The 21040-nt window shown below is 46.5% G+C and overlaps 2 protein-coding genes across 5 annotated transcripts; both read right to left on the minus strand.

Moving 5' to 3' along the window:
• Nucleotides 1-1001: 1001 nt before the first annotated feature.
• wdhd1 (WD repeat and HMG-box DNA binding protein 1) lies at nt 1002-14056 on the minus strand. 4 transcript variants are annotated; one of them, XM_034615341.1, is made up of 26 exons: nt 13936-14056; nt 13593-13692; nt 12824-12935; nt 12551-12702; nt 11205-11316; nt 10101-10151; nt 9908-10003; nt 9664-9756; nt 9286-9392; nt 9058-9199; nt 8759-8972; nt 8469-8656; nt 8083-8267; nt 7757-7998; nt 6646-6783; nt 6379-6535; nt 5903-6017; nt 5641-5772; nt 5319-5542; nt 4880-5019; nt 4672-4728; nt 4296-4327; nt 3866-4030; nt 3639-3778; nt 3408-3543; nt 1002-1382 (listed from the first exon to the last, which is right to left on the minus strand). In XM_034615341.1, exons 2-26 carry the CDS (start codon nt 13667-13669, stop codon nt 1197-1199), a joined length of 3393 nt encoding a protein of 1130 aa, XP_034471232.1. In that variant the 5' UTR covers nt 13670-13692; nt 13936-14056; the 3' UTR covers nt 1002-1196. The 4 variants fall into 4 exon arrangements, with proteins under 4 accessions (XP_034471232.1, XP_034471223.1, XP_034471215.1 ...); XM_034615332.1 differs by having other exon boundaries at nt 13921-14035; XM_034615324.1 differs by having other exon boundaries at nt 13593-13689; nt 13850-13988.
• A 4097-nt stretch (nt 14057-18153) lies between these two features.
• Nucleotides 18154-20441, minus strand: socs4 (suppressor of cytokine signaling 4). Its single transcript, XM_034569131.1, has 2 exons — nt 20340-20441; nt 18154-19572 (listed from the first exon to the last, which is right to left on the minus strand). The coding sequence occupies exon 2, from the start codon at nt 19550-19552 to the stop codon at nt 18329-18331; it is 1224 nt and encodes a 407-aa protein (XP_034425022.1). The 5' UTR covers nt 19553-19572; nt 20340-20441; the 3' UTR covers nt 18154-18328.
• Between the last annotated feature and the right edge of the window lie 599 nt (nt 20442-21040).

Here is a 21040-nt window from a genome sequence, read left to right on the forward strand (position 1 = left end):
GAGCAGGGAGATCCAGGGAGGGCTCCTATTGGCTGTCCGGCTCCTGAGGGAGGGCTCGCCTCCCCTCGGACTCCCACACGGGTCCTGATGATGAAGATGAAGATGTGCAGGGAACCATCATCATCACTCAGTCCAGTTTTCCTAATGCAATCTGCTGGAGCCTGTTCAGAGACCAGATACAACCTGTGGGAATCAAAGCTGTTCTGAGGGAGAGCTCCAGATCCACGAGGGCCCCACAGTCAAACTACACACAAGTAGATTTATCAATCCCATAATAATCAATCCTGCATCAGCACTTTACAAACACAGAACATTAACAGCCTCGGAATTTTATTTTATTTTAATATTTGTGTATTTTTAAGCACCGGACATTCTAATTGTGTCTGTAGTTCTTTTCCCGTCACATTAAAATCTGACTTTTTTGTTTGACTCGTCCTGTAGATTTAGATCTGAGGTCGAACCGTCCTGTTTTCTTTTATTTACATGTTTAAATCCTTTTCATTAACTCTATTCTCCTCTTTTAACTTCCGCTGTTTTCAACCACTTTTATTTTTGCTTGAATTGTTGTAAACTGTGCGTTTTGAATCTACCCGTGTACGAACAGTGACAGACGACACAGAGGTGGACCCACCTGACCAGTAGATGAAAACTGTGCAGGTGGAGTGAGGTGATGTTTTACAAAAGGTAAACTGTGAATACTTTTTCCTTCGTGTGATTTAATCTGATGTTTTTCCTGCAGGAACAAACGCGACACGAACCCGAACCCCAGCCGACCGGTGCAGTTTCAGTCCGAAGACTCATGAGGTCACCGGGATTGTTGACCACGGAACTCTTAACCAGTTCATCTGAGTCTACGTGAACGTTTGTGCCGAATTTGAAAAGCGTCCCTGCAGGTGTTCTGGAGATAGTGTGTTCACAAGAAGTGGACACATGGACAGGCAGCAGGGAAAAGGGACACAATCAAAATGCTGTGTTTCAATAAATCCCCCAAAATTTGAACTCAAAAAAATTTACATTTATTCCAAACATTTAAAACACAGTGACAGTTTTTTCTTGTTTTTTTTTTAGGAACATAATATTAAATCCACAAACACTGACACATACTGGAGCTGATGAAAGTCGCTGCTCCTTCACCACGTCAGGACGGATCAGAAACACTATGAACCTTTAACGAACGAGAAACCGTCGGAAAATGTTCAGTTTTTGTTGAAGGCGAACGCTGAGAGTTTGGAGGCAGAGTCCAAAGGCTTCTTCTTCTTGGCGTCGTTTTCATCGGCTTCCTCTCGTCCGTTTTCACTTCCCACATCTTCTCCTCCGTCTCTTTTCCTCTTCTTCAGGTCGAAGGCGTCTCCGGTTTGGCCTTTCGCTCGCTCCGTCCACGTCTGAACCAAACAAACGAAAAAGGACACGAAATGCACATGTTAATTGGCGCACAGGACAAAATGGTTTCTGCATTGTTCTCGTGTCTCCATCCAGGCTCCAGCCACCTACACGACGAGGACTACACGCACACGGACGCTCGGGCGTGCGCTCTGCAAATTGCATCCTGTCACGTATAATCACTATAGACAGGCTGCATCTCCTCGGCCCGCTGGCTCTTTTCCTCTGCCTGCTTTTATTTATTTTTCCCCCTCCCTTTCTCTGCCGGCACAGACAAAAGGAAGCGTTTTCCTGGACGTAATGGAGCCAGGATGAATCATCAGGCCTGGTGAGTGAGCGGACATCACACACACACACACACACAGACTCACAAACACACACACTCTTCACCTCCAGCACCCAATGAAGCTCCGCCATTAACCCCACACACACAGTCACAGAGCCGAGAGGTGGTTCAAGCTGTGACGTCTCACTGTTCACTTGTCATTTCATTGTATTGGGAGAGAATAATGTAATTAGGAGCAACACACACACACACACACACACACACACACACACACACACACACACACACACACACACACACACACACACACACACACACACACACACACACACACACACACACACACACACACACACACACACACACACACACAAGGTTTCAAACCAACTGTTCCCCTGCAGAGACATTTTCAGTGATTTAAAAAATCTACTCACTGAAATGAGACACCAACTGTAAATGGAAATTAATTTTAATGATAATTTGTGAGGCTGCATCAGGAAGTCCAGTACACACACCCACACACCTTTTTGCACCAGGTTCTAATTTATAATGCTGTTTACACTTTATATATTAGTTTTTACTCCATTTATATTTTTTTATCTCTTGACAATATTATAAGTATCACTGCTTATTAGTACTTTACTGATGTTTATTTTGAAATGCCCTCTGGCTGCTGTAGTTTCCCCACTGTGGGACGAACAAAGGATTATTTTATCTTATCTTAAGGTCGGGTTAGTTAGCAGATGCAGTTCGGGGGGGGGGGGGCTGCGTGCCTGTTCATAATCCATCTTCAGATCTTTGAGACGTCTTCATCTAATAAACGATTCTGAACCGAAACAGGCTGAAGCTGCTTTTCACTGGGACGCAGCGCAGAGATGGAAACGACTTCCTGGAGATTCTGTTCAGTTCTGAGGCAGAACCGGATCCAATGAAATCTGAACTAACGTAAAGAAACATCACTAATCACACTGGACCTGCGCCTGGAAACTGTTTAGTTACGACTCTTCTGCTGCAGACTGACCCACTCAGCGACTCTCACACAGGATTATCATAAGATCAATGCTTTGTGCCCTCGCTGCCAAAACACACTCGACAGGGTTCCCAGGCAACAGGCGTCCCTCCCCCCCCCCCCCATCCTCCCCCATCGGCTCACATCCTCTTCCTCTGCTCTGTCCAGTGTCGCCCGGCTCTCTGCTGAGAGTCTTGATGTATGCAGGGTCAGGAGCGAGCCACTATAGAAACCCAGAGATTGACGTCTGTTAGCGCTCAGGTGCCCGACAGGATGAGGCGCGTCGTCACGGAAACACGACCACAGCTCACATCATTAACCGGGACGTTCAGGGGGAAATTGGGTTTGTAAAAAAAAACAAAAAACTAGACGAGTCAAACCCGATAGTTTATCTTACACAAATGTTTTTCCTCGTGTCTCTGACGGGTTCACAGATCGATTGGCTCTTCAGTGAAAAACATCCTCCTCTGAGGGACAAGATGAAAAATGATTCAAGGAGCATAAAGCAGATTTTGAAATGTGCTTTGGTGGGTGACATCTAAGCTAACGTGTGCAAACAACTGAGAGTCTGCGTCTCTCAGCCCGAGTCCAGGTCTGCATCCGACTGAGCAGAAGTTGTTTAAGGGTTGGTTGTAGAAATGTGACGTCAATGTTTCTGCAGCCCCCAGGCAGCAGCTGGTAACTCTAACACCTTTACATACTTCCAGAAGCCATTTTATTGTGACGTCCTACCAGTCGATCCTCCGCTGACATCGTCCTGAAGCGTCCCATGGCCTCTTTGATCACATCCGTCTCCTCCATGTCCGGGTGGTCGAACACGATGCTCTTCCTGTTCTCCTCCAGCCAGAGCTGGAAGCCCGTCTTGGGTCTGGAGAGAAACCACCGCCGTTTAAAAAAAACGTGCTAACGTGACAGAGGAATCTGTGTTTTGACTTCAGAGGCTTGAATCGTTCCATATCTCACCTCTTGTCCGAGTTATCTGCCGGCGAGGCTGGAGCCGGGACCTCGGCTTCTTTCCTCTGATCCGCCGCCGGCTCCGTGTTCCCCGGAGTCTTCTTATTGGCTGTTTTTGTGCCGGTCATCTGGAGCAGGGTGGACTGGGTCTGGAGAGGAAAGAGGGTTAATGTCTCCAGGTCTATGTTGAAGTCTGATGAACGACGAGTTCAATCGTCTTCTGAAGTCAACGATACCTTGGACTTGGGTCTCGGGGCCAGAGGTTTGAGGACGGGACCTTTGCCGGGTTTCCCTGCAGATCCACCGGGCGGAGCCGACCTCCTGCTGGATGTCATGTTGTCCAGGATGTTGGTCACTCGATTCTGACCGGACGAAGCCGACGGTTTCCCCGATCCAAAGACCTGAAACCATTTCAATAGACCGTATTTACATGTCAAGGTTCGTCGACTCTGAGACACAATATTGAACGTGATTTAATTCTCCTGAGAACTGAAGATTTATCTCTAATCACATTTTTGTAGACACTCGCCAGCAGTAAAAAAAAGTCCTCATGTCCTTCGTAGGAGACATTTTATACATTTTTAAGTCCTTTTCTGGGGGAAACTCTTTCAGATAAATCATCAGGGAAAATCAAATACCTGCTGTTATCATATCTCAGGCTCTTACCTTGAAGGGATTTGCACGTCCTACTTTACCAACTGGAAAACAAATGAGTGAAATCAGGTGAACGTTCAGATTTAAAATATTTAAACAAAGCCCCATTTTCACACAAATAGTAACTAAACAGTGTTTTTAATCATGACCACTAGATGCTGCTGTAACTGCTCTGAAATGATCTCGGAAAACTTCCACACGAATAAACTCGACCGAGGCCGATACTGTACACGAGAATAATAAATACGATACTTTACAAATCGCACGATTCTCTGTTAACAAATACGTATTTTCCTACCATGTGTTACAGTTACGTTTGACTGACAGGCGTCTCAACCCACTTCCACTTGTTTTTAGTACTTTGTGTAATTTTCTGATGTTTACTCACTTGGGGTCAGAGACGGCTTCACCGGTGAACCGGCTTCTTTGGCAAATGGATTCACACCTAAACGATAAGAGACATGGATCACATGAGACACATTCACTGGTGGCAGATTAGATCTTCACAGAGTGATGAGGAGCTTCTGTTTCCTCAGAGACGAGGAGGAGTCAGAACTCCTCGTGGGCAAAGAGCCGAAGAAAGAAGCGGAACTAACGTTTTCTGCTTTCTGTCGTCTCCTCCGTCTCCATCTCCTGTCCGTCCTCTTCCTCCCCGAGCTCCTGTCCTTGCTCCTCTTCCTCCTCCCGATTATGTCTGTTGCTTTGACGTCCTCCTGTGACCTCGCTCTGGTCATACCTGTCCAAAGAAGACGCTTGTCACTCACAGCGGAGGGTAACTCTCAAACTGGCTTAAAATTTCTGAGTAAACTGATTCAAGCTGCAGGTTGTTTTCAGACAAACTTCTAATCTTGCTGATTGGACGTTTCTGACCAAACTGCACCCTGGGAGTCGTAATTTATTTCTCCCCCAAAAAGATGAAGCTTGAACGTTTGGCTTTCAATCAAAGAACCAGATTCTTTCAACCTCATGTTCCTGCCGATATAAGCTGTGAGGACTTTACAGCAGTTTAAGTGACAGATGTACTTTGATTATTACCCAGAGTTCCGTCTGATGCTTTTGTGCTCCGGCTCCTCGTCCTGCTCCTCCGGCTCTTCTTCCAGGATCTGGTTCGCTCTCTCCAGGGCCATGTCGCTGAGCCGCTGGGCGAGGGCCATGCGTCGGGATCGGGACGCGTATCGAATGGCCAGAGTCACCACGTTGTGGGTCATCAGCTCCGCCAGCTCCACGGAGCGAAACTCCCTCTCCAGCTTACAGGACAACTGGAGGAAGAGGCCGAGAACCCGTCAATCAGGAGACGACTTCGAAATCAGGGATCATAATAGCGAGTGTGGATGTTTTCCACGGCTCAGACACTCACTGCAAACATCTTCATGAGCAGCTCCTGTTGCTCCTTCTGGGAGCGACTCTGTCCGTCCTCGTCGATCTCGTAGCCGCTGGACGACAGGAAGCTGTAGTGGTTGTGGAAGAGGACTGAACGCAAGAACTGCTCCTGGAAGGCGACAGAAGACGACATTTCAACATTTCCACAGTTGTATTGTATCTACTCTCCGTCCAACTGGTTTAAATGGTGAGGTTTAGAGCATCTGGGACGTTTTCTCAGACACGTTCGGTGGGTTTACCTCCATCTGTCCTTTCTCGGTGGCGGTCTGACACAGGGGCAGCTTGAAGGGCAGGATGGCCACAGCAGGTCTGGGCAGGGTGGGCGGGTACCTGGAGCCCTTACATGGAATACACCTGAGGGGACGAGGACAGACTGTTGAGACGGTCACCGAATAAAAAGACACCAGGAATCAAGATCAGGGGAAAGCACCATGTTGCATCCAACTATCTGAAGCTCAGGATACTGTTAGTTTTTATATTTACAGCCAAACTTTTAGGGAGCAACTTTAAAAACCTGTTCATTCTGATGCAAGTGCAACAGTTTTGTGGGTTTTTTCCTCTAAATCGAGGCTTAAACAATTCTGTTTGCAATTAAATCTCCTGAAGCCACTTAAAGACGTTGCTCTGCTCTACAGGTTATGACATCACTTCCTGTGTGCATAACCTCCATCCGCCTCTGAGCCGCGAAGCAGAGACGTGACCCAGCGGCGCTCACCTGAGCTGTTGAGGGTTCTCGTGCGCTCCGACCACCCAGTAGTGATCCGACCTGCTCTTGCACGTCTCTCTGGTGTGACACACTGGAGTCCATGTGTTTCCCAGGGAGCGGTTCAGCAGCCGCACCACGCCGTCGGAATCCACGTAGCAAGGCGTGCCTGAAAAACCACAACACGAGCAGGCCGTTAGAATCCAGGAGAGAAGCACCACTTCTGACAGACCTGATTCTGTGTGTGTGTGAATAAAGGTTGTTTCTTGACCGACTGACCCTCAGCGGTGAAGCCGAGCCAGGTCAGGTGGGATCGGAGAGACAGAGGCAGCGGCTCGCCGTTCACGATTTGTCTCTTCCTGCGACCGAACTGCAGCAGCTGGACACCGAGAGCTTGTTCCCCATCGAAACCTGTAGCTGACGACGTGAAGTCAAACACAAGCAGCAGCGTGAGCCTCGTCATAGTGGGAGTGATTCTTCAGTGCGCTCTGCAGACTGCAGTCAATACACAAAACATGTCTAATGGACAACGCATCTAATTTCAATCCATTTAATTCTAATTTGTTCATTTCCATTGCGTTACATCTCGCAGAGCCTTGAAACCTGCTGGATGAGAACTGTCCATCACAGTGAACACGGCAGTCGCCTTGAAACACATTAATAAAATGATATGAACTAAAGTCTGACACATCTCAAGTCTTAATTAAACCCTTAATTGACCATAGTAATTCAATATAATGGAGGTAGAGCCTGGCCCATGTGAATGACTGGAGGCCGACAGTTGAGATCAAAGATACAGATGTTGGCCGATATACACAGACAAATATTTAGCAATGATTCCTAAGATGTCTTTATCAAACCCTTATGACAGAGTAATGTAATTGAGGCATGATATTTTAAACTTATAACCTAATATATAGAACTAGAATCAAGAAAACTAAACATAAAATGTGTGAAATATTAACATAAATCCACATCTTTCCTGCATCTAGTTCTGTTAAATTTGAATTTTCATATCGGCAAACATCAAACCAGTCGGGCTCCAGTGTGAGCATTTCATTACATTTCTTGTTTTCCAATTAAATAAGTTGTTATAATAAATAAGTGTAAAAATATTCTGTTGCATCGGCTCCAATATAAAAGCATTTACTTCCTGTCCGGTCAGTGTTAGAAAGGGACATCATTGAATTTGAGTGGACGGGACAGACGTGAGGTCACAGCTGTGTCTCCTCTGAGGTGCGTCCAGGGATTCTCAGATTTATATAAACAATTAGAGCTTCTACTGTATTGTGTGTGTGTGTGTGTGTGTGTGTGTGTGTGTGTGTGTGTGTGTGTGTGTGTGTGTGTGTGTGTGTGTGTGTGTGTGTGTGTGTGTGTGTGTGTCTCTAACCCCGGTGGTAGACGATAAGCAGCTGCTCTCCGTGTGCGACCATGCAGACCACAGGTCCTGGAAGACTGAAGATTTCTCTCTGAACACCTCCGATGGAGAAGAGTCTGAGTGTCAGCGTGCTGGTGGCGACCGCCGCCCAGCCCTGACCCAGACACAGCGCCCTGGCGTCCTCGCCGTTCGGCAGGTCCACCATCCACTCCTTATTGGTGTCCCACGACGAGAAGTGGAGGCACTGCAGCTTACTGAGGAGGGAGAGGAGCAGCTTCAAGGATTTGATCAAACAATTCACAGACATTAAATCTAAGAGAGCAGGGTGGGGGGGTTACCTGGCGAGCTCGTCTGTGCTGGAGCAGGCCAGCAGCACGGCCTCCTGGGAAATATCAGCCATGGTGTGACCCAGAGAGTTGGTGAGGTGCATGGCGTGGTGCACGGCCGTGTCGTGAAACTCCACGTCGATGGCATTGTCCTGCTCGTCGTTGTAACCTCGCACTATTCCCACCGAGTTCCACATCTGAGGAACCATGTGGACGTTATGATTATTAAAACCGCGCGTTTTATTTAAATTAAACTTAACTTTAACAATATGAGTCTTAAAGCACATTCAAAATAATATAAGAAGATCAAAATCGCTAAAAGTTAACTGCAGGAACTGTTGGTGGATTTAACTTTCACATGCTGCCCGAGGATGAAATCCTCCGTCAGTGTCTCCTACCATGAAGCGGTGCGTGAGGTGTGCGGGGGTGGAGCCTGACTGAAAGGCCTTCTGAGGAGGAGTGGGCATCGGCCCCTCGTAGACGGGACGCAGGGCCACCAGGGGGACCGATGGAGGAACTACGGCGCTGCCAGTGTCGTCGTCGTCGTCCCTGAATGTGTCCGGACCGAGCTTCAGGGATCCTGTGTCTGAACAAAGACGTGCACGCAAAGATGGAGATTTTAAAATACAGGAAGTTCAATCCCATCCCTCCCCCCCACTCTATCTGTGATGAAACCTCATTCACTGACCCAGCGAGTTCTCGTCGTCCAGAATCGCTCCTCTGTTCCGAACGCGTCCAGTCGAGGGAATGAGGAAATCGTCGTCATCTTCGTCTCCGTCCACAGCGACGCGTTTCTTCACCGGAGAGTTGGTGTCGCTGAGTCCTTCGTCCAGGACTCTGTCGTCGTCGTCGTCATCGAACAGGGCGTCGTAGTCTTTTGCTGGTTTTTTCACCGGAGCCTGCTGAAGGTCCAGTGGCAGAAACCATGAAGACGACGGTAGGAAAGAAACACTGAGAATTACAACTTCTACAAAGATCCCGTGTTACCTTCGGGGCGTTGGTGTCGGCCGTGGAGACGCCGAGTCCGTCCAGCAGACCCAGGCAGCCTTCTGTGTCCGTGTAGGCGATCTGACTGCCGGACGGATGCCAGGCCAGACCGCACACGGTGAAACCTTTCTCATGCTTCTGCCTGAACACAGAAGAGAAAACGGTCACTGGAATGAACCTGAATCTTCACTTCTCCTACAACAGGTCAACAACAACTTGGTTCCTCACCTTTCCACACACAGTTTGCTGTTCACGTCCCACAGCGTCAGGGAACCTCCCACGCTGCCGGCTGCCAGGAACTGGCCACACGGAGACCAGGCCACCACGTTGATGGGCTGCAGAGACAATGGAAATAAAATGAAGAGACAGAGCGGAGAGATTTTCACTGCATCACTCACATAAAAAAACATTATAACAGCCGTCATGGTCAGAGAATTTGTGCCGTGCGGTGTCTTCAGACGACAGGAAGAACTCAGCACAGAAGAAGGGTTGTTTACCGAGGACGTAACCATGAACAGTGTGTGTGTGTGTGTGTGTGTGTGTGTGTGTGTGTGTGTGTGTGTGTGTGTGTGTGTGTGTGTGTGTGTGTGTGAGACTGGGTCTCACCTGAGTGAGTAGATCGTCAGACAGGGTGCTCACATGGTCCCAGGAGCCTCGCTCGTACAGGTGAACCTTAGTGTCAACGGGAACTGCCAGAAACTGAGTTCACACACAAACGTGTTTTGTTATTTTTAGCTCGACTCTTCTGTTCTGATTTGATGTTTTTTTAAATCAGAGGTGGACGAGCAGTCGAAGACGCCACCTTCTGTCAATCAGCCGAACACAAAGAACGAGTCCCACGCTCACTGACCTTTGCCGCCCTGGGCTGCCACGCCAGCCGACACAGAGACTTTGCATTACTGACGTCGTTGGTCTTCTGCAGCAGAGGCCAGCTGATCACCTGAGTCTGGACGGACACACAGAGGATCAGCGTCTCGACGGATGAGGTGCACGAACATAAAAAAAAAGGTCTTTGTGTGTGAGATGGTAAAACGTCGATGTACCTGCTCCTCGATGTTCCAGACGACCACAGAACCATCACAGCTGGAAGACGCCTGACAGAGTTTTCACAGGGAAGAAGTTAAACACACAAAGTTGTGTATGAGCTGTTTTTAGTTTGTAATGGCAGATTTTCCATTTGTGTAATGTTTAATAGAAGAACAGATATGTATTTAGAAGAAGTAGATAACAAATGTGTTTCTGTGACTTACAAAAGTTGCAGAGGGGACTATAAGTGTTTATGGCCCGCACATGTGTGTCTTAGCAAATGCTTCACTGCAGGGGTGTTACTTAGTGTGTCTGATAGAGATGGGTGAGGGGAACTCTGCATTGTATACAGGACTGGGGTCTTTTGATGTTGTAAATCTAGATAGGGGATCTCTGAGACAGATTGTCTCACACCAGAAAGGCACACCAGGGGTCTGGGACGGAGATCTGAGACAGGAACTCTGCCCAACCTGGTCAGACATCAAGAGACTGAAGAATACCTTTTGGCTCCTCGCGGGGAGGAGCTTCTGATTGTATAAGTGAAGTGATTCTCCTGTGCTCTGTGCTCATTCTGTACACGTCACACTAGGTGGCTGTGTGGGGTGAGCCCACCTGCAGGTGTTTTGGTTGAACTTTCCGAGAGACAATGTTATGTGTGTATTATTATACAATAGAGTATCATTATTCTACAGAAACTGCCACCACAAGTTGCATTAGAAAGACGAAACTGAGCTAATACAAAAAGTACTAAGATAAAAGCACCGTGTTAACTTCTCTACTTGTAAATAAACTTAATGTATTAAATGTGAAAGTACTTGTCTATTGAAGGGGGCGGGTTCTATTGTCCCCTGCCGGCTCTGATTGGATCAGCCGACCAATTACTCAATTTAAAGTAAGTACAGATATTTACAAATGTAGAGGAGGAAAAGTACATGAAAATAAATAGTAAATGTACTTTGTTAAACGCCATCACCTCGCAGTTTGAATCTCAGCACAAAGCAGCAGAGCTCAAAGATAGTTTTGTGTAGTTGAGGTTTACATGAGAGTCAATTTGAGACCAAACTCTTCATAATAAAACTGACAGTGATGACTTTCCGCCTCCAGGGAGAAGAGTTACTCACCAGAAAATCATCTTTGGGGTCAAAGGTGACACTGAGGACCGGCGCTTCGTGACCCCGCAGCGTCTTCTGCTGGCTGCTGTCCGACACCTCCACCACCTTGACCATGAAGTCGCTGAGGGAGACAGGGGAAACAACTGAATAAACCTGGCGTGTGCAGGGTTCGTCCCTTTCAACACGCGATTAACTGCCAGCGAGCGGCGGCTGAACCAGAAAGGGCGTCGGCTTGAAACAACGCGGGGGCCAAATTTGTCGAATCGACCCTGATCTCTTCCAGAATGCCAAATCCTCCGAAACACCCTCAGATGCCTGAATCTTTATCAATCAATACCACAGCAGAAATTACAAGTGTGAAAATAGCAGCATCAATACGGCGCCACGCTCGGTGCTTTCATCGCTCTGATCAACCTGTTCAGGGAAAATTGATTCTGGCAGCAGACAAACATTTATCTCCAACCAGGACTAATCGTGAACTCAATCCAAAGTGCTGCCGCGCCTGCGAGCTGGAAACAGCATCCTGCGCTGGAACAACAACACCGAACCTAATCGGATCCCGGTGTGGGTTAGTCGTGGTGCACACACACACGCACACACACACACACACACACACACACACACACACACACACCGGTGAACACAACAGACACGTTACGCACGACAGCTTCAGCGGCCGCTGCAGGAGACGCCGGAAGCGGATGAACGTGCACGGTTTGACAAAGTGAAACTGACATGAGCTCGTCTTTCAGCACCGAGATCAGATCACCGGGGGGTGGGGGGGAATCAATGGATCTGCCCGGTCACCTGGAAAACCTCACAACAGAAGATTCTGGGAAAACAACATGTTCCCACTCACTCAGGATTACGCCCCCCCCCCCAAAAAAAACGAGTCTCGGCTTTGTTTAAGATTGAAGATTTTTCAAAATCAGGGTTTTTTCGTTGAAACCAGTTCAGATTGTGGCTCCGATCCCCGTCACACTATCTCAAATTCTCCGCAGGACGACAACCAAGCTACACAACTCAACCACGAGGCAGCTCGGCCACGCCTGACCTCATTCAGACGCTGGTTTGGCTCAGCTTTGCCGTTTCTAGCTGGAAACCGGTAAAAGAGCGTCAACCGGCACCGAGCAAAAAAAGAAATGTGGTTTTAAACAGCATCGTGTTCTGGACACGTTTTCTTGGTTTCAGGAAACCGGTGTAAACGTGCACATAAACAAATCCCACCAGAACTAATGATGTTGTTTCCTTTTGAGGTGTTGGTTGATCACCACATTTGGACGGAGCCATGTTTCCACTTCTCCTCTGGTTTTTGTTAATTCTGTTTTTCCGGGTCAGTGATTATCTGAAAGTACCTGGATCCGGCGGCGACCCTCGAGCCACTGCTGTTGAAGGTGACGTGCGTGGCGTTGGTGGTGAACCGGGTCAGGATTCCATCGGGTTCGCCATCGGGAAACGTGTGGATCTGCACCGTGTTGTTGGAGCTCGCCGTCACCAGCTTCCCGTTCTGTGGACGGAGGAACATCAGTACACCACTCGCAGCCGCCGTTTTTTGTTTTGATTGATCTCAAAATGTCTCAGTGGACATCACAACGAGCCAAATGTGCAGGAGGGCGGCGGACACCGACCTTCAGTGCCAGGGAATACGCCTTTTCTCCGACGGTGATGAACTTCGGGTCGTCGTCCTCCAGACTTTCCCATATCCGAACATCTCCGTCGTTTCCACAGGTGACGATGAACCTGAGAAAGAGAGAAGCAGGGAAACATGTATTTTAACTTTATCCTTTAGAAAGAACAGATTCTTTTTATCAACTTCATCCAAAAGCTTTGACGCACTTCTCCAGATGTTAAATATCTGAGTGAACGGTGGGTTAGTTAAAGTCGGGTGAGTTCCCTCAGCTCAGAGCTTCACTGGTCATTTGTATTATTCCTCCACAAATATATAAAAAGCATGGCACTTATGTTCTTCTCTTAATATCACACACTTTGTTTTATTTAAATCTAATGATCAACCTCCTTGCTGACCTCACCACCGTCCAACACTTTCCACTGTGCCGAGTTCACGTCCAGATGTTGAACTAAAACTAGAATAACAGAAGCACATCTGTGTAAAGCAGCGGCACAATGAACATACAAACTGAACTTTACGATGCTTAATGCAGCTTCATCTCAAACTTCAGTGTTTTACTTCCTGGGGCCTTTTTATGACTCTTGATATCTGTAATATTGCAAATTTCCCCCATTGCTGGACTAATGAAGGATGATTTTATGATCTAATAACAAACTGATCGGTTAAAGGGAGCAGGTTCCGTCACTTCACACACTTTAACTTTTAATAAACTCTGGACTTCTGGGTCGGATCTGTTCCTCCTTCTCCTCGGTCCTCGACCCACTCACCTCCCGTGGTCATCGAAGCAGACCTCGGTGTGTCCCTCGGAGTGACCGTAGCGCATCGGCTTCCTCTCACACGGCATTTTGATTGTTCCTCCACAAACTGAGACACGCACAGACAGACACACAGAGACAGAGACACACACACACACACGCACAGCAACACGTTAAACACGAGTCAACGACACAACGCAGCGCGGATCTGACGTGAGATCAGTTGAATCTGAGACTTTCTGATGTGAAGAATAAACATGAACACTTACAACTTTCCTCTTCTTCTTCTTCTTCTTCTTCTTCTTCTTCCTCCTCCTCCTCTTCTTCTTCCTCCTCTTCTTCTTCTTCCTCCTCGTCTTCTTCTTCTTCTTCTTCTCTCAGCTGTCTTCTCCTCCTGCACAATCTCCCGCGCTGCGTTGAAAACAAGGAAACGCCGCGTCACAGACTCCCGCCACCGACGTCACGACGCAGGCGCCGGAAGTCCTCCCGCGTCTGAGCGGCCGCGCGGGAACAGCAGAGTCAGACTCAGGATTTTATTTACATTTCTGCTCAGATTCAAATGAACGACCGTCTCGAAGCGGCTGAATTTGATCTGGTAGATTAATGTGTGTTGTTCTAATGTTTACACGAGGATTGTTCAAGGCTCCGTCCCTCAGGTGAGTGAATTATCATAAATCATCTGTCTGTAGTTCTCTGCTCAAAACCAGAGAAAACACATGCAAATAGAAAAACAAACACAAAGAACTATTATCTATTTGTGTTTTTCTTAATTTGCAGTGCGTTGAACTCTCGAGGCCGCCGTACAAACACAGCTCAGGTCCTCGGGAAATGACCCGGTGCCCCTCGTGGTCTGGAAGTTACTTTACATAATAAATTATTCATTTTTCATTGAGTCACAGGTCAGAATATGATGAAATATGTCCATCATCATTCCCTAAAGCAAGTTGACATATTCAAATTGTTTGTTTTTTTGTTTTTAGCCAGACCGACAGTCAAAACCTCCAAATCACTCATTTCATTTAATAAGCATCACACTAGAAGAAGTTATAAATACTAACATTGAGCAATAAACATAAACTATTCAATCTCATCTATTTAATAATATTGTAACTTTGGTTTGTATATCATAGTATATCATTTTTTTATTCCCGTTAAAAGGTTTTGGTTAGTTTTTCCTGATGGTGGTTGAGGACAGAGGATGTTTGCACATTGTACAGATTGTTAAACCCTATGAGGCAAATTGTGATTCGTGAATTTGTGATATATAAATGAAATTTGAATTTGATTTGATTTCTAACAAACTTCGTTCAGGAGAAAATATGGCTAATCGTGCAAAATGAATATTTCACCCCAATAATCCCACCCGATTATCAAACTGTCACAATTGAGATCTTTTTAGTGGACTCCACTCGACTATATGCTCGACTATATGCTAGGATTATGCTCTTTTTTATGTTTGACTATTCTTGTGATTGCATGTGATGCATTGTGACGTGTCTGTGCCTCTGAAATGATCAGAAAATTTGGTTTTACTTTTAATTATTCTTGTGTTTATATAGGATTTACCGTAAGGTGTCCTTGGGTGTCTAGAAAGGAACCATAATAATAATAATATTATTAATGTTTTTATTATTTAAAACCAGATCAAGTGTTACGTACTATAAGTAAATTAAGTATTATAATTATTTGTTGTTCTATGATTAAACCTTTTTTTTACACATTTTTAAGATTTTTTTTAATAGATTATTTCAAAAAACCTTTGTTGTCAGAGTTTTTATTTGTACTGAAATCAGTTGATTAAGTTTTGACTTATATTATACTTCATATTATCTGTTATTATCTTTAAACACATTACAAAACCTCAGCTTCAGTTTAACAGTTAGTGTTTGAGTCCAAACAAACAAACCCAGAAACAAACATTCACTCACTGATGATTTTCATTAAGTTATCATCGTCATTTGAGCAGCTGTTAATAATCAGTACGTGTACGTCTCGGCTGTGATTGGCTGCGAGCCGCCCGTGGCCGACGCTCCACCCGCCTGTTTGAGCAGCAGCATCTCAGGGGAGGATTCGATTAGTGCGACAGGAAGTGCTCTGCTGGCAGACATCTGAAATATCACATCTAAATATCACATCACCGGATTCTGATGATTTACAAGAATCCGGGACAATCGCAGTGTGGATGATGCAACAGGCCTGAAGCCTGACACGTGTGTTTTTATGCACATCACTGACGTGTGAGAGCGTCCTGGATGAAAACCAACCTTTCACTTCTTCAGTGTGGACGTCGGACGTCACATGAATCCGATGCGACTGCAGATCTCGGCTTTGAGCAGCTGAAAAATGATGCTCACCAACAGGATCATACAAGATAACATTAATATTTCATGTATGTGGTTCAGAAAATCAATAGATGTGGCTCTTGACGCCGTCCGCTGACTGAGCGTCCGCAGGCAGGCGGACGCAAACACTGACGAATGGTGGTGAGATAGAGATCTAAGCTCAGCAGCTGCAGAGTCGTCCAGGTTTTGATTGTCCACCTCCACCAGTTATTGCACTTCCATAAAGGCGGGATGCTCGCAGGAGATAACGTGAAATCAGTGATCAAAGTGAAGCTGCACAGGACAAAATGTCCCCAATTCTGTTCCCTAAAGCTACAAAACCCACAAAAAAACACTGTGTCCTACATTTCCCACAATGCACAGTTGGTGTTTTGCAGATCACACAGACCTTTGATGAGGGAAGTCGACCTAAATCTGAGATTTCTTTTTTTTTTTAAATGTTTCGTTTCAAGAATAAAGTCAAACTTTCAAAAATACACACAACATTTTATTTGATATATGTTGCACCAATCAAATTCCTTGTGTGAATTGGTGAAATCTACAGAATCTTTCATAAACACAGTTTCATGATCGATGTTAGGTCTTTGAAAAGATTGGGCTGAAAATGAAAGACTGGCAGCTCAACATTTCAGTTCAAGTTTATTCTCAAAATTCAATATGTCTGTATAATAAGTAAGAATTTTAAGGCTAAAGGAAACTTTAAGGAGAAAAGATCTGGTATTCAGCCGATGCTAACTCATCGTGTTATTTAGCATGTGAGCTTTTCACTGAGACGTTAGAAAATGTCTGACATGAAAATCAAACAAATCTTCCCACTGAGCTTTTAGTTGTGAAGATGATCTGAGGGACTGAAAATACGTTTATCGAAGGTTTAAATTTGACTGAATGTTTGTGTCTTTAAACCAATGTAACATCCGGACTCCGCAGACCAAACCAGATCCAGTTCTGCAGATGTGATTGAAAGAGGAAATTGTGAACTTTGATGAAGAGGAAAAGATAAAAAATCGACTCGAGCACGTTAAAGTAAAATGTTGACATCTGTTTGACAAATATACTTTTTGCTTCGAAAAAAACCCGGCATGATGAATATTTTACACACTCTCTTGTCGCCGCCTCGGGGGAAAATTATATATATTTAAATTGTTCACACTCCAGGTTCAACAGACGCTGAATGACACATGAATCAATTTGAAAGAGAAATGTGAATTCCTCTCCGGTGATGAGGCTTTTTTCATGTCCTTATCTCTCCATGTGCTCATGCAGAGGCGCTGGCATTTAGAGGTGTCCTTTGCAGAGAGAGCGGGAGGAATTGTTTGCAGCTCGATACTTCAGAAGCTGATTTTTCCACACTATTAGCCTGTCTGACCGTCACACGGCCCACGGCTGCACGGATAAGCACAAGTTCTGCTGCACCATTAAACCCAGAGACGAGAAAACCCTGTGAAACATGCAGAGGCAGTGTAAATGACATTTATTGGTTTTTGCATCAGCGGGGTTGAATACAATATATGCTTGGAGACGAGAGGAAATCACAGTGATTCAGGTGGTTTTAGGATATAGTGCTTATAGTGAACTGTTCTCTAATCCACAGTTTTCCAATGATAATACTGTAGCAGCACGACTGATGTTTAAATGGCAGCTTACAGAGGAATTATCAGCCGTGACTGAACGACAAAGCTGTGAAGTGAAAAAGACTAAGTGACCAAACCTCTCATCGGTGCACTTATGCTGCCATCAAGTGGCCGCAGAGCAGAAGGCAGCCAGTCAGCTGGGTTCCACATGGGAGACGGATATGTTAAGGATTAGTGGGTGATGATATTGAATGGATGAGTGTATACGATAGACTACAACACATGAATTTATGATATATTGCATATTACTAGATGCAGCTGGAGTCTCTGTTCCTCTAACCCTCGGCAGCAGTGGTCGTGGTTCAGGACGGTGCCACAGCAAAGCATCACGTGAAGGTTCATTCGGCCTCAGCCAGGGGCCGGGAAAGGTGCAGTTCCTCTAGTGGCCATTAGCCATGAGTTGACGTCAAAGGGAAAGTGCTCCAACTCCAATAGAGTCAATATTCCACTGAAAGTGACGATTAAAGTTTAATGTCTTGGCGTTTCTACTCCACTTAGGGCATTAAGGCAGATTCATAACAGGTGTCTCATGACCTTGGCTCCAGTTAGAGTCAATATGGCCGTGAGAGGAAAACCTAAATAGGAGGTTCAAAGCATCTCAGGCATGTGACAGACAGAAGGCCAATGAGTTGTTCTATGTCTTGATGCAGTAGAAACGTCTTTAAAGCACCAGCTCTGCACCATTTAGACCTAAAAGGTTAGCAACGGCAAAGCTTGTTGGAATTTAATGGCGATATTTTAGGTTTTTTGCCAAAAGAACTTCCCTTTGTCTTGTTCAGTCTTTGCCTCCCATGGTATGATGATGCGTGTTCTCTCCGCAGGCCCCCTCACATTTAATGTGGTACTGCCGGAGGTAGTCCCTGAGCTGTGGTGGCAGTGGCAGGCTGTTCACGCCCTGGTATGTGGTGCTGCTGCATATCGCAGCCCTGCACATGTGCTGGAGGGTGAAAGGAAACGTCCTCAGCAGCGGCCGGGAAAGCAGCGGCTCGAAGAAGAGGCAGGTGGCCGGGTCACTGTAGTGTCTCAGCAGCCCGGTCACGCTGGGATCCCGGTACATGCACGGGTCATGCACATCAAAACTGAAACGCTTGCCGTTCTGCTCAATGCGTGCGTGCAGGGAGCGGCTGTAGCGACGGAAGCTGACAGAGAAGAGGAACTCGTCCTGGGCAGAGTCTCGGAGCAGGAAGGTTCCCTCCGGTTGGCCCTCCAGGAGCTCCTCGGCCTCAAAGCGGTTCAACACACCCCAGTAACAGGGGCTGTTGTTGATCTGGAGAAGATCCGGGACCAGGATGTAGTCAGTGCCACTGCAGCTGCCCTCTGCTCCCCCATTAGGACAAGAAGGGTCCCAGTCCTCCAGACTGGTGCTTCCAGGCCCTGGGGAGCAGCAGATTTCCTCCCAGGAGAGTGGCGTCTGTGGGGGTGAGGTAGAGGATGATGAGACGTTGGGTTTCAGGGGAGCATCCATGTCCTTGAGGGAATCTGGGTGGGTGGCGTGATTTTTTATAAGGTGCCAGCATCGGGCCAGTTCAGACTTTGGCGAGAAGGGACACTTGTCCTGCATGAGCTCCGAGACGTGGATCTTGCGTTTGGACCAGAAGAGCACAGAGAAGGGTCGAGAGGAGCCTGCTGGATGGTGGTGATGATGATGGTGGTGATGGTGAGAGCGCAGAGGAAAACACTGGCCCACAGCATCCTGGAACTTCTGCCGCAGAGAGCGCCGGCTCAAGGCCTTCCGACACACCACGTCAATGTCTGCAGACGTCAGTGCATCGCCAAGAGCGCTGCAGCTACACTTTCTCTCCCTCCGCCGCCTTGGACAGGAAGTCGACCGCACGCCCAGCTCCTCTGTCCCCTCCGCCTCGAGCCCCCCGGGACTCATCCCACCGCTCCGGGAGCTCCGGGAGCGTTTCTTTGCCCGCCAGATATAACTGTCTGCGCTCCAGCTGCGGAGGCCACATTTGGGACGAGTGTCTGAGGCTCGTGGCTTCTTCTCCGACATGGCTGCTTGCTCTTCGTACTCTGTGGAAACAGGCAGCAGAGTCACAACAGGGTTACGGCAGCATGACTCGTTTCAACGACACATTTCTGAAACAATTATACGAGAAGTTTGTGATGTAGTTTGTTCTTATAAAAGCTGCTTTAGATAGACAACATTATCCCACTAATCAATGACTTCTTTCCTTTTCTCACCGCAAAGTAAATATCCTATAATCTCCTTTGTTGTTCCTTAAAGATCCATTTTGGAGAGATTATCTGTAAAGCTGTTGGTCGGGACGTTCACTTTGCCATAAAGATCCTTTTGAGAGTGCTCGGACTCGTCAGATCAATAATATTTAAAATGTTTTCCCTTTCCTGAGCTACACCGAATCATTAATGTAGATTTGAATGACTTTTTGAGTTCATGAATTAATTCATTTTGATCGCAAAATAGAACTTTCCACACGTGCAAGACTTAACACCTTTTATAATTTAAGAATAACAAACAGATTTTTTAGGTTCAGATTAAAGACTGCAATCCGCAGAAAGTGGAACAAGACAGGATTCATTTCTTCAGAGATGTTAAAGGGTGAAAGTTTTGTTCAACTGATTTCCAAGCTGCATCTTTAACCCTTAAGAATGTAGCCTGTTAAAAAAGAAATTTGCAGTTTGCAGAGACAATAACTGACAATACAGAATAACAATCTAATCCAAAGTGAACAGACAGGGAGCAGCAGGAGGTTTAATATCACTGCTAATCACTCTCTGCTGTTATTACCTCTGCAGATTAACACGAGAGATAATCTTACCTTCCCAACAATGTCAGAACGACAGCACCTCGTCCATGGTACGACCAGTCGTTCTCTGCACATGAGCGGACGTGTGTGACCGGGCTGCAGCCTCCCCAGCTCCAACAGACAGCAGGCTGCTCTGCTTCCTATATAATTATGATGCCAAATCCCCGAGGGGGCAGCAGTTTCCTCTCCGCATGCAGGGCCGGGTCTGAATGAATGAGGGGAGGTGGAGAGGGGTCGAGCCGGGAGATGGGTCGGTGGGTGGGGTGTAAGGGGAGGGTGGTCTCAGGTTAATGGCGGCGAGACTTCCTCTCTCTCTCACATCTCCTCTGCACATTCATTGACGAATTCCATCTCCTGGCAAAAAAAAAAAAAAAAAGGACAGGATAAAAGATAACGAGCAGCCGGAAAGTGCTCCTTCATTCACAAAGTGAATTATTTCTGCTTGTAATTGTATTTCTGCTTATTTGAGTCGTTTTAATTTCATTAGAGTCCCACAGCTTAACTTAAAGCATTAAAGCACATTTCATGGGGAGCTTTAAATCAGTTTGAGTCCGTCTGTGAAGGATGCCCAACTGCACGCAGGTTATTCCTCAGGTTCACTCGCAGCCTGTGTGGACGAGTTACCTGATTCAGAATTCAGCGTGAGGAAACAAGCCGGGCGTTTTAAAAAGCTCCACTTATCGATTCAATACCCTTTGAGTTCCAGCTGCAGG

The sequence above is a fragment of the Hippoglossus hippoglossus genome, chromosome 3 (assembly GCF_009819705.1).
Source record: "Hippoglossus hippoglossus isolate fHipHip1 chromosome 3, fHipHip1.pri, whole genome shotgun sequence".
NCBI classification, from domain to species: domain Eukaryota; kingdom Metazoa; phylum Chordata; class Actinopteri; order Pleuronectiformes; family Pleuronectidae; genus Hippoglossus; species Hippoglossus hippoglossus.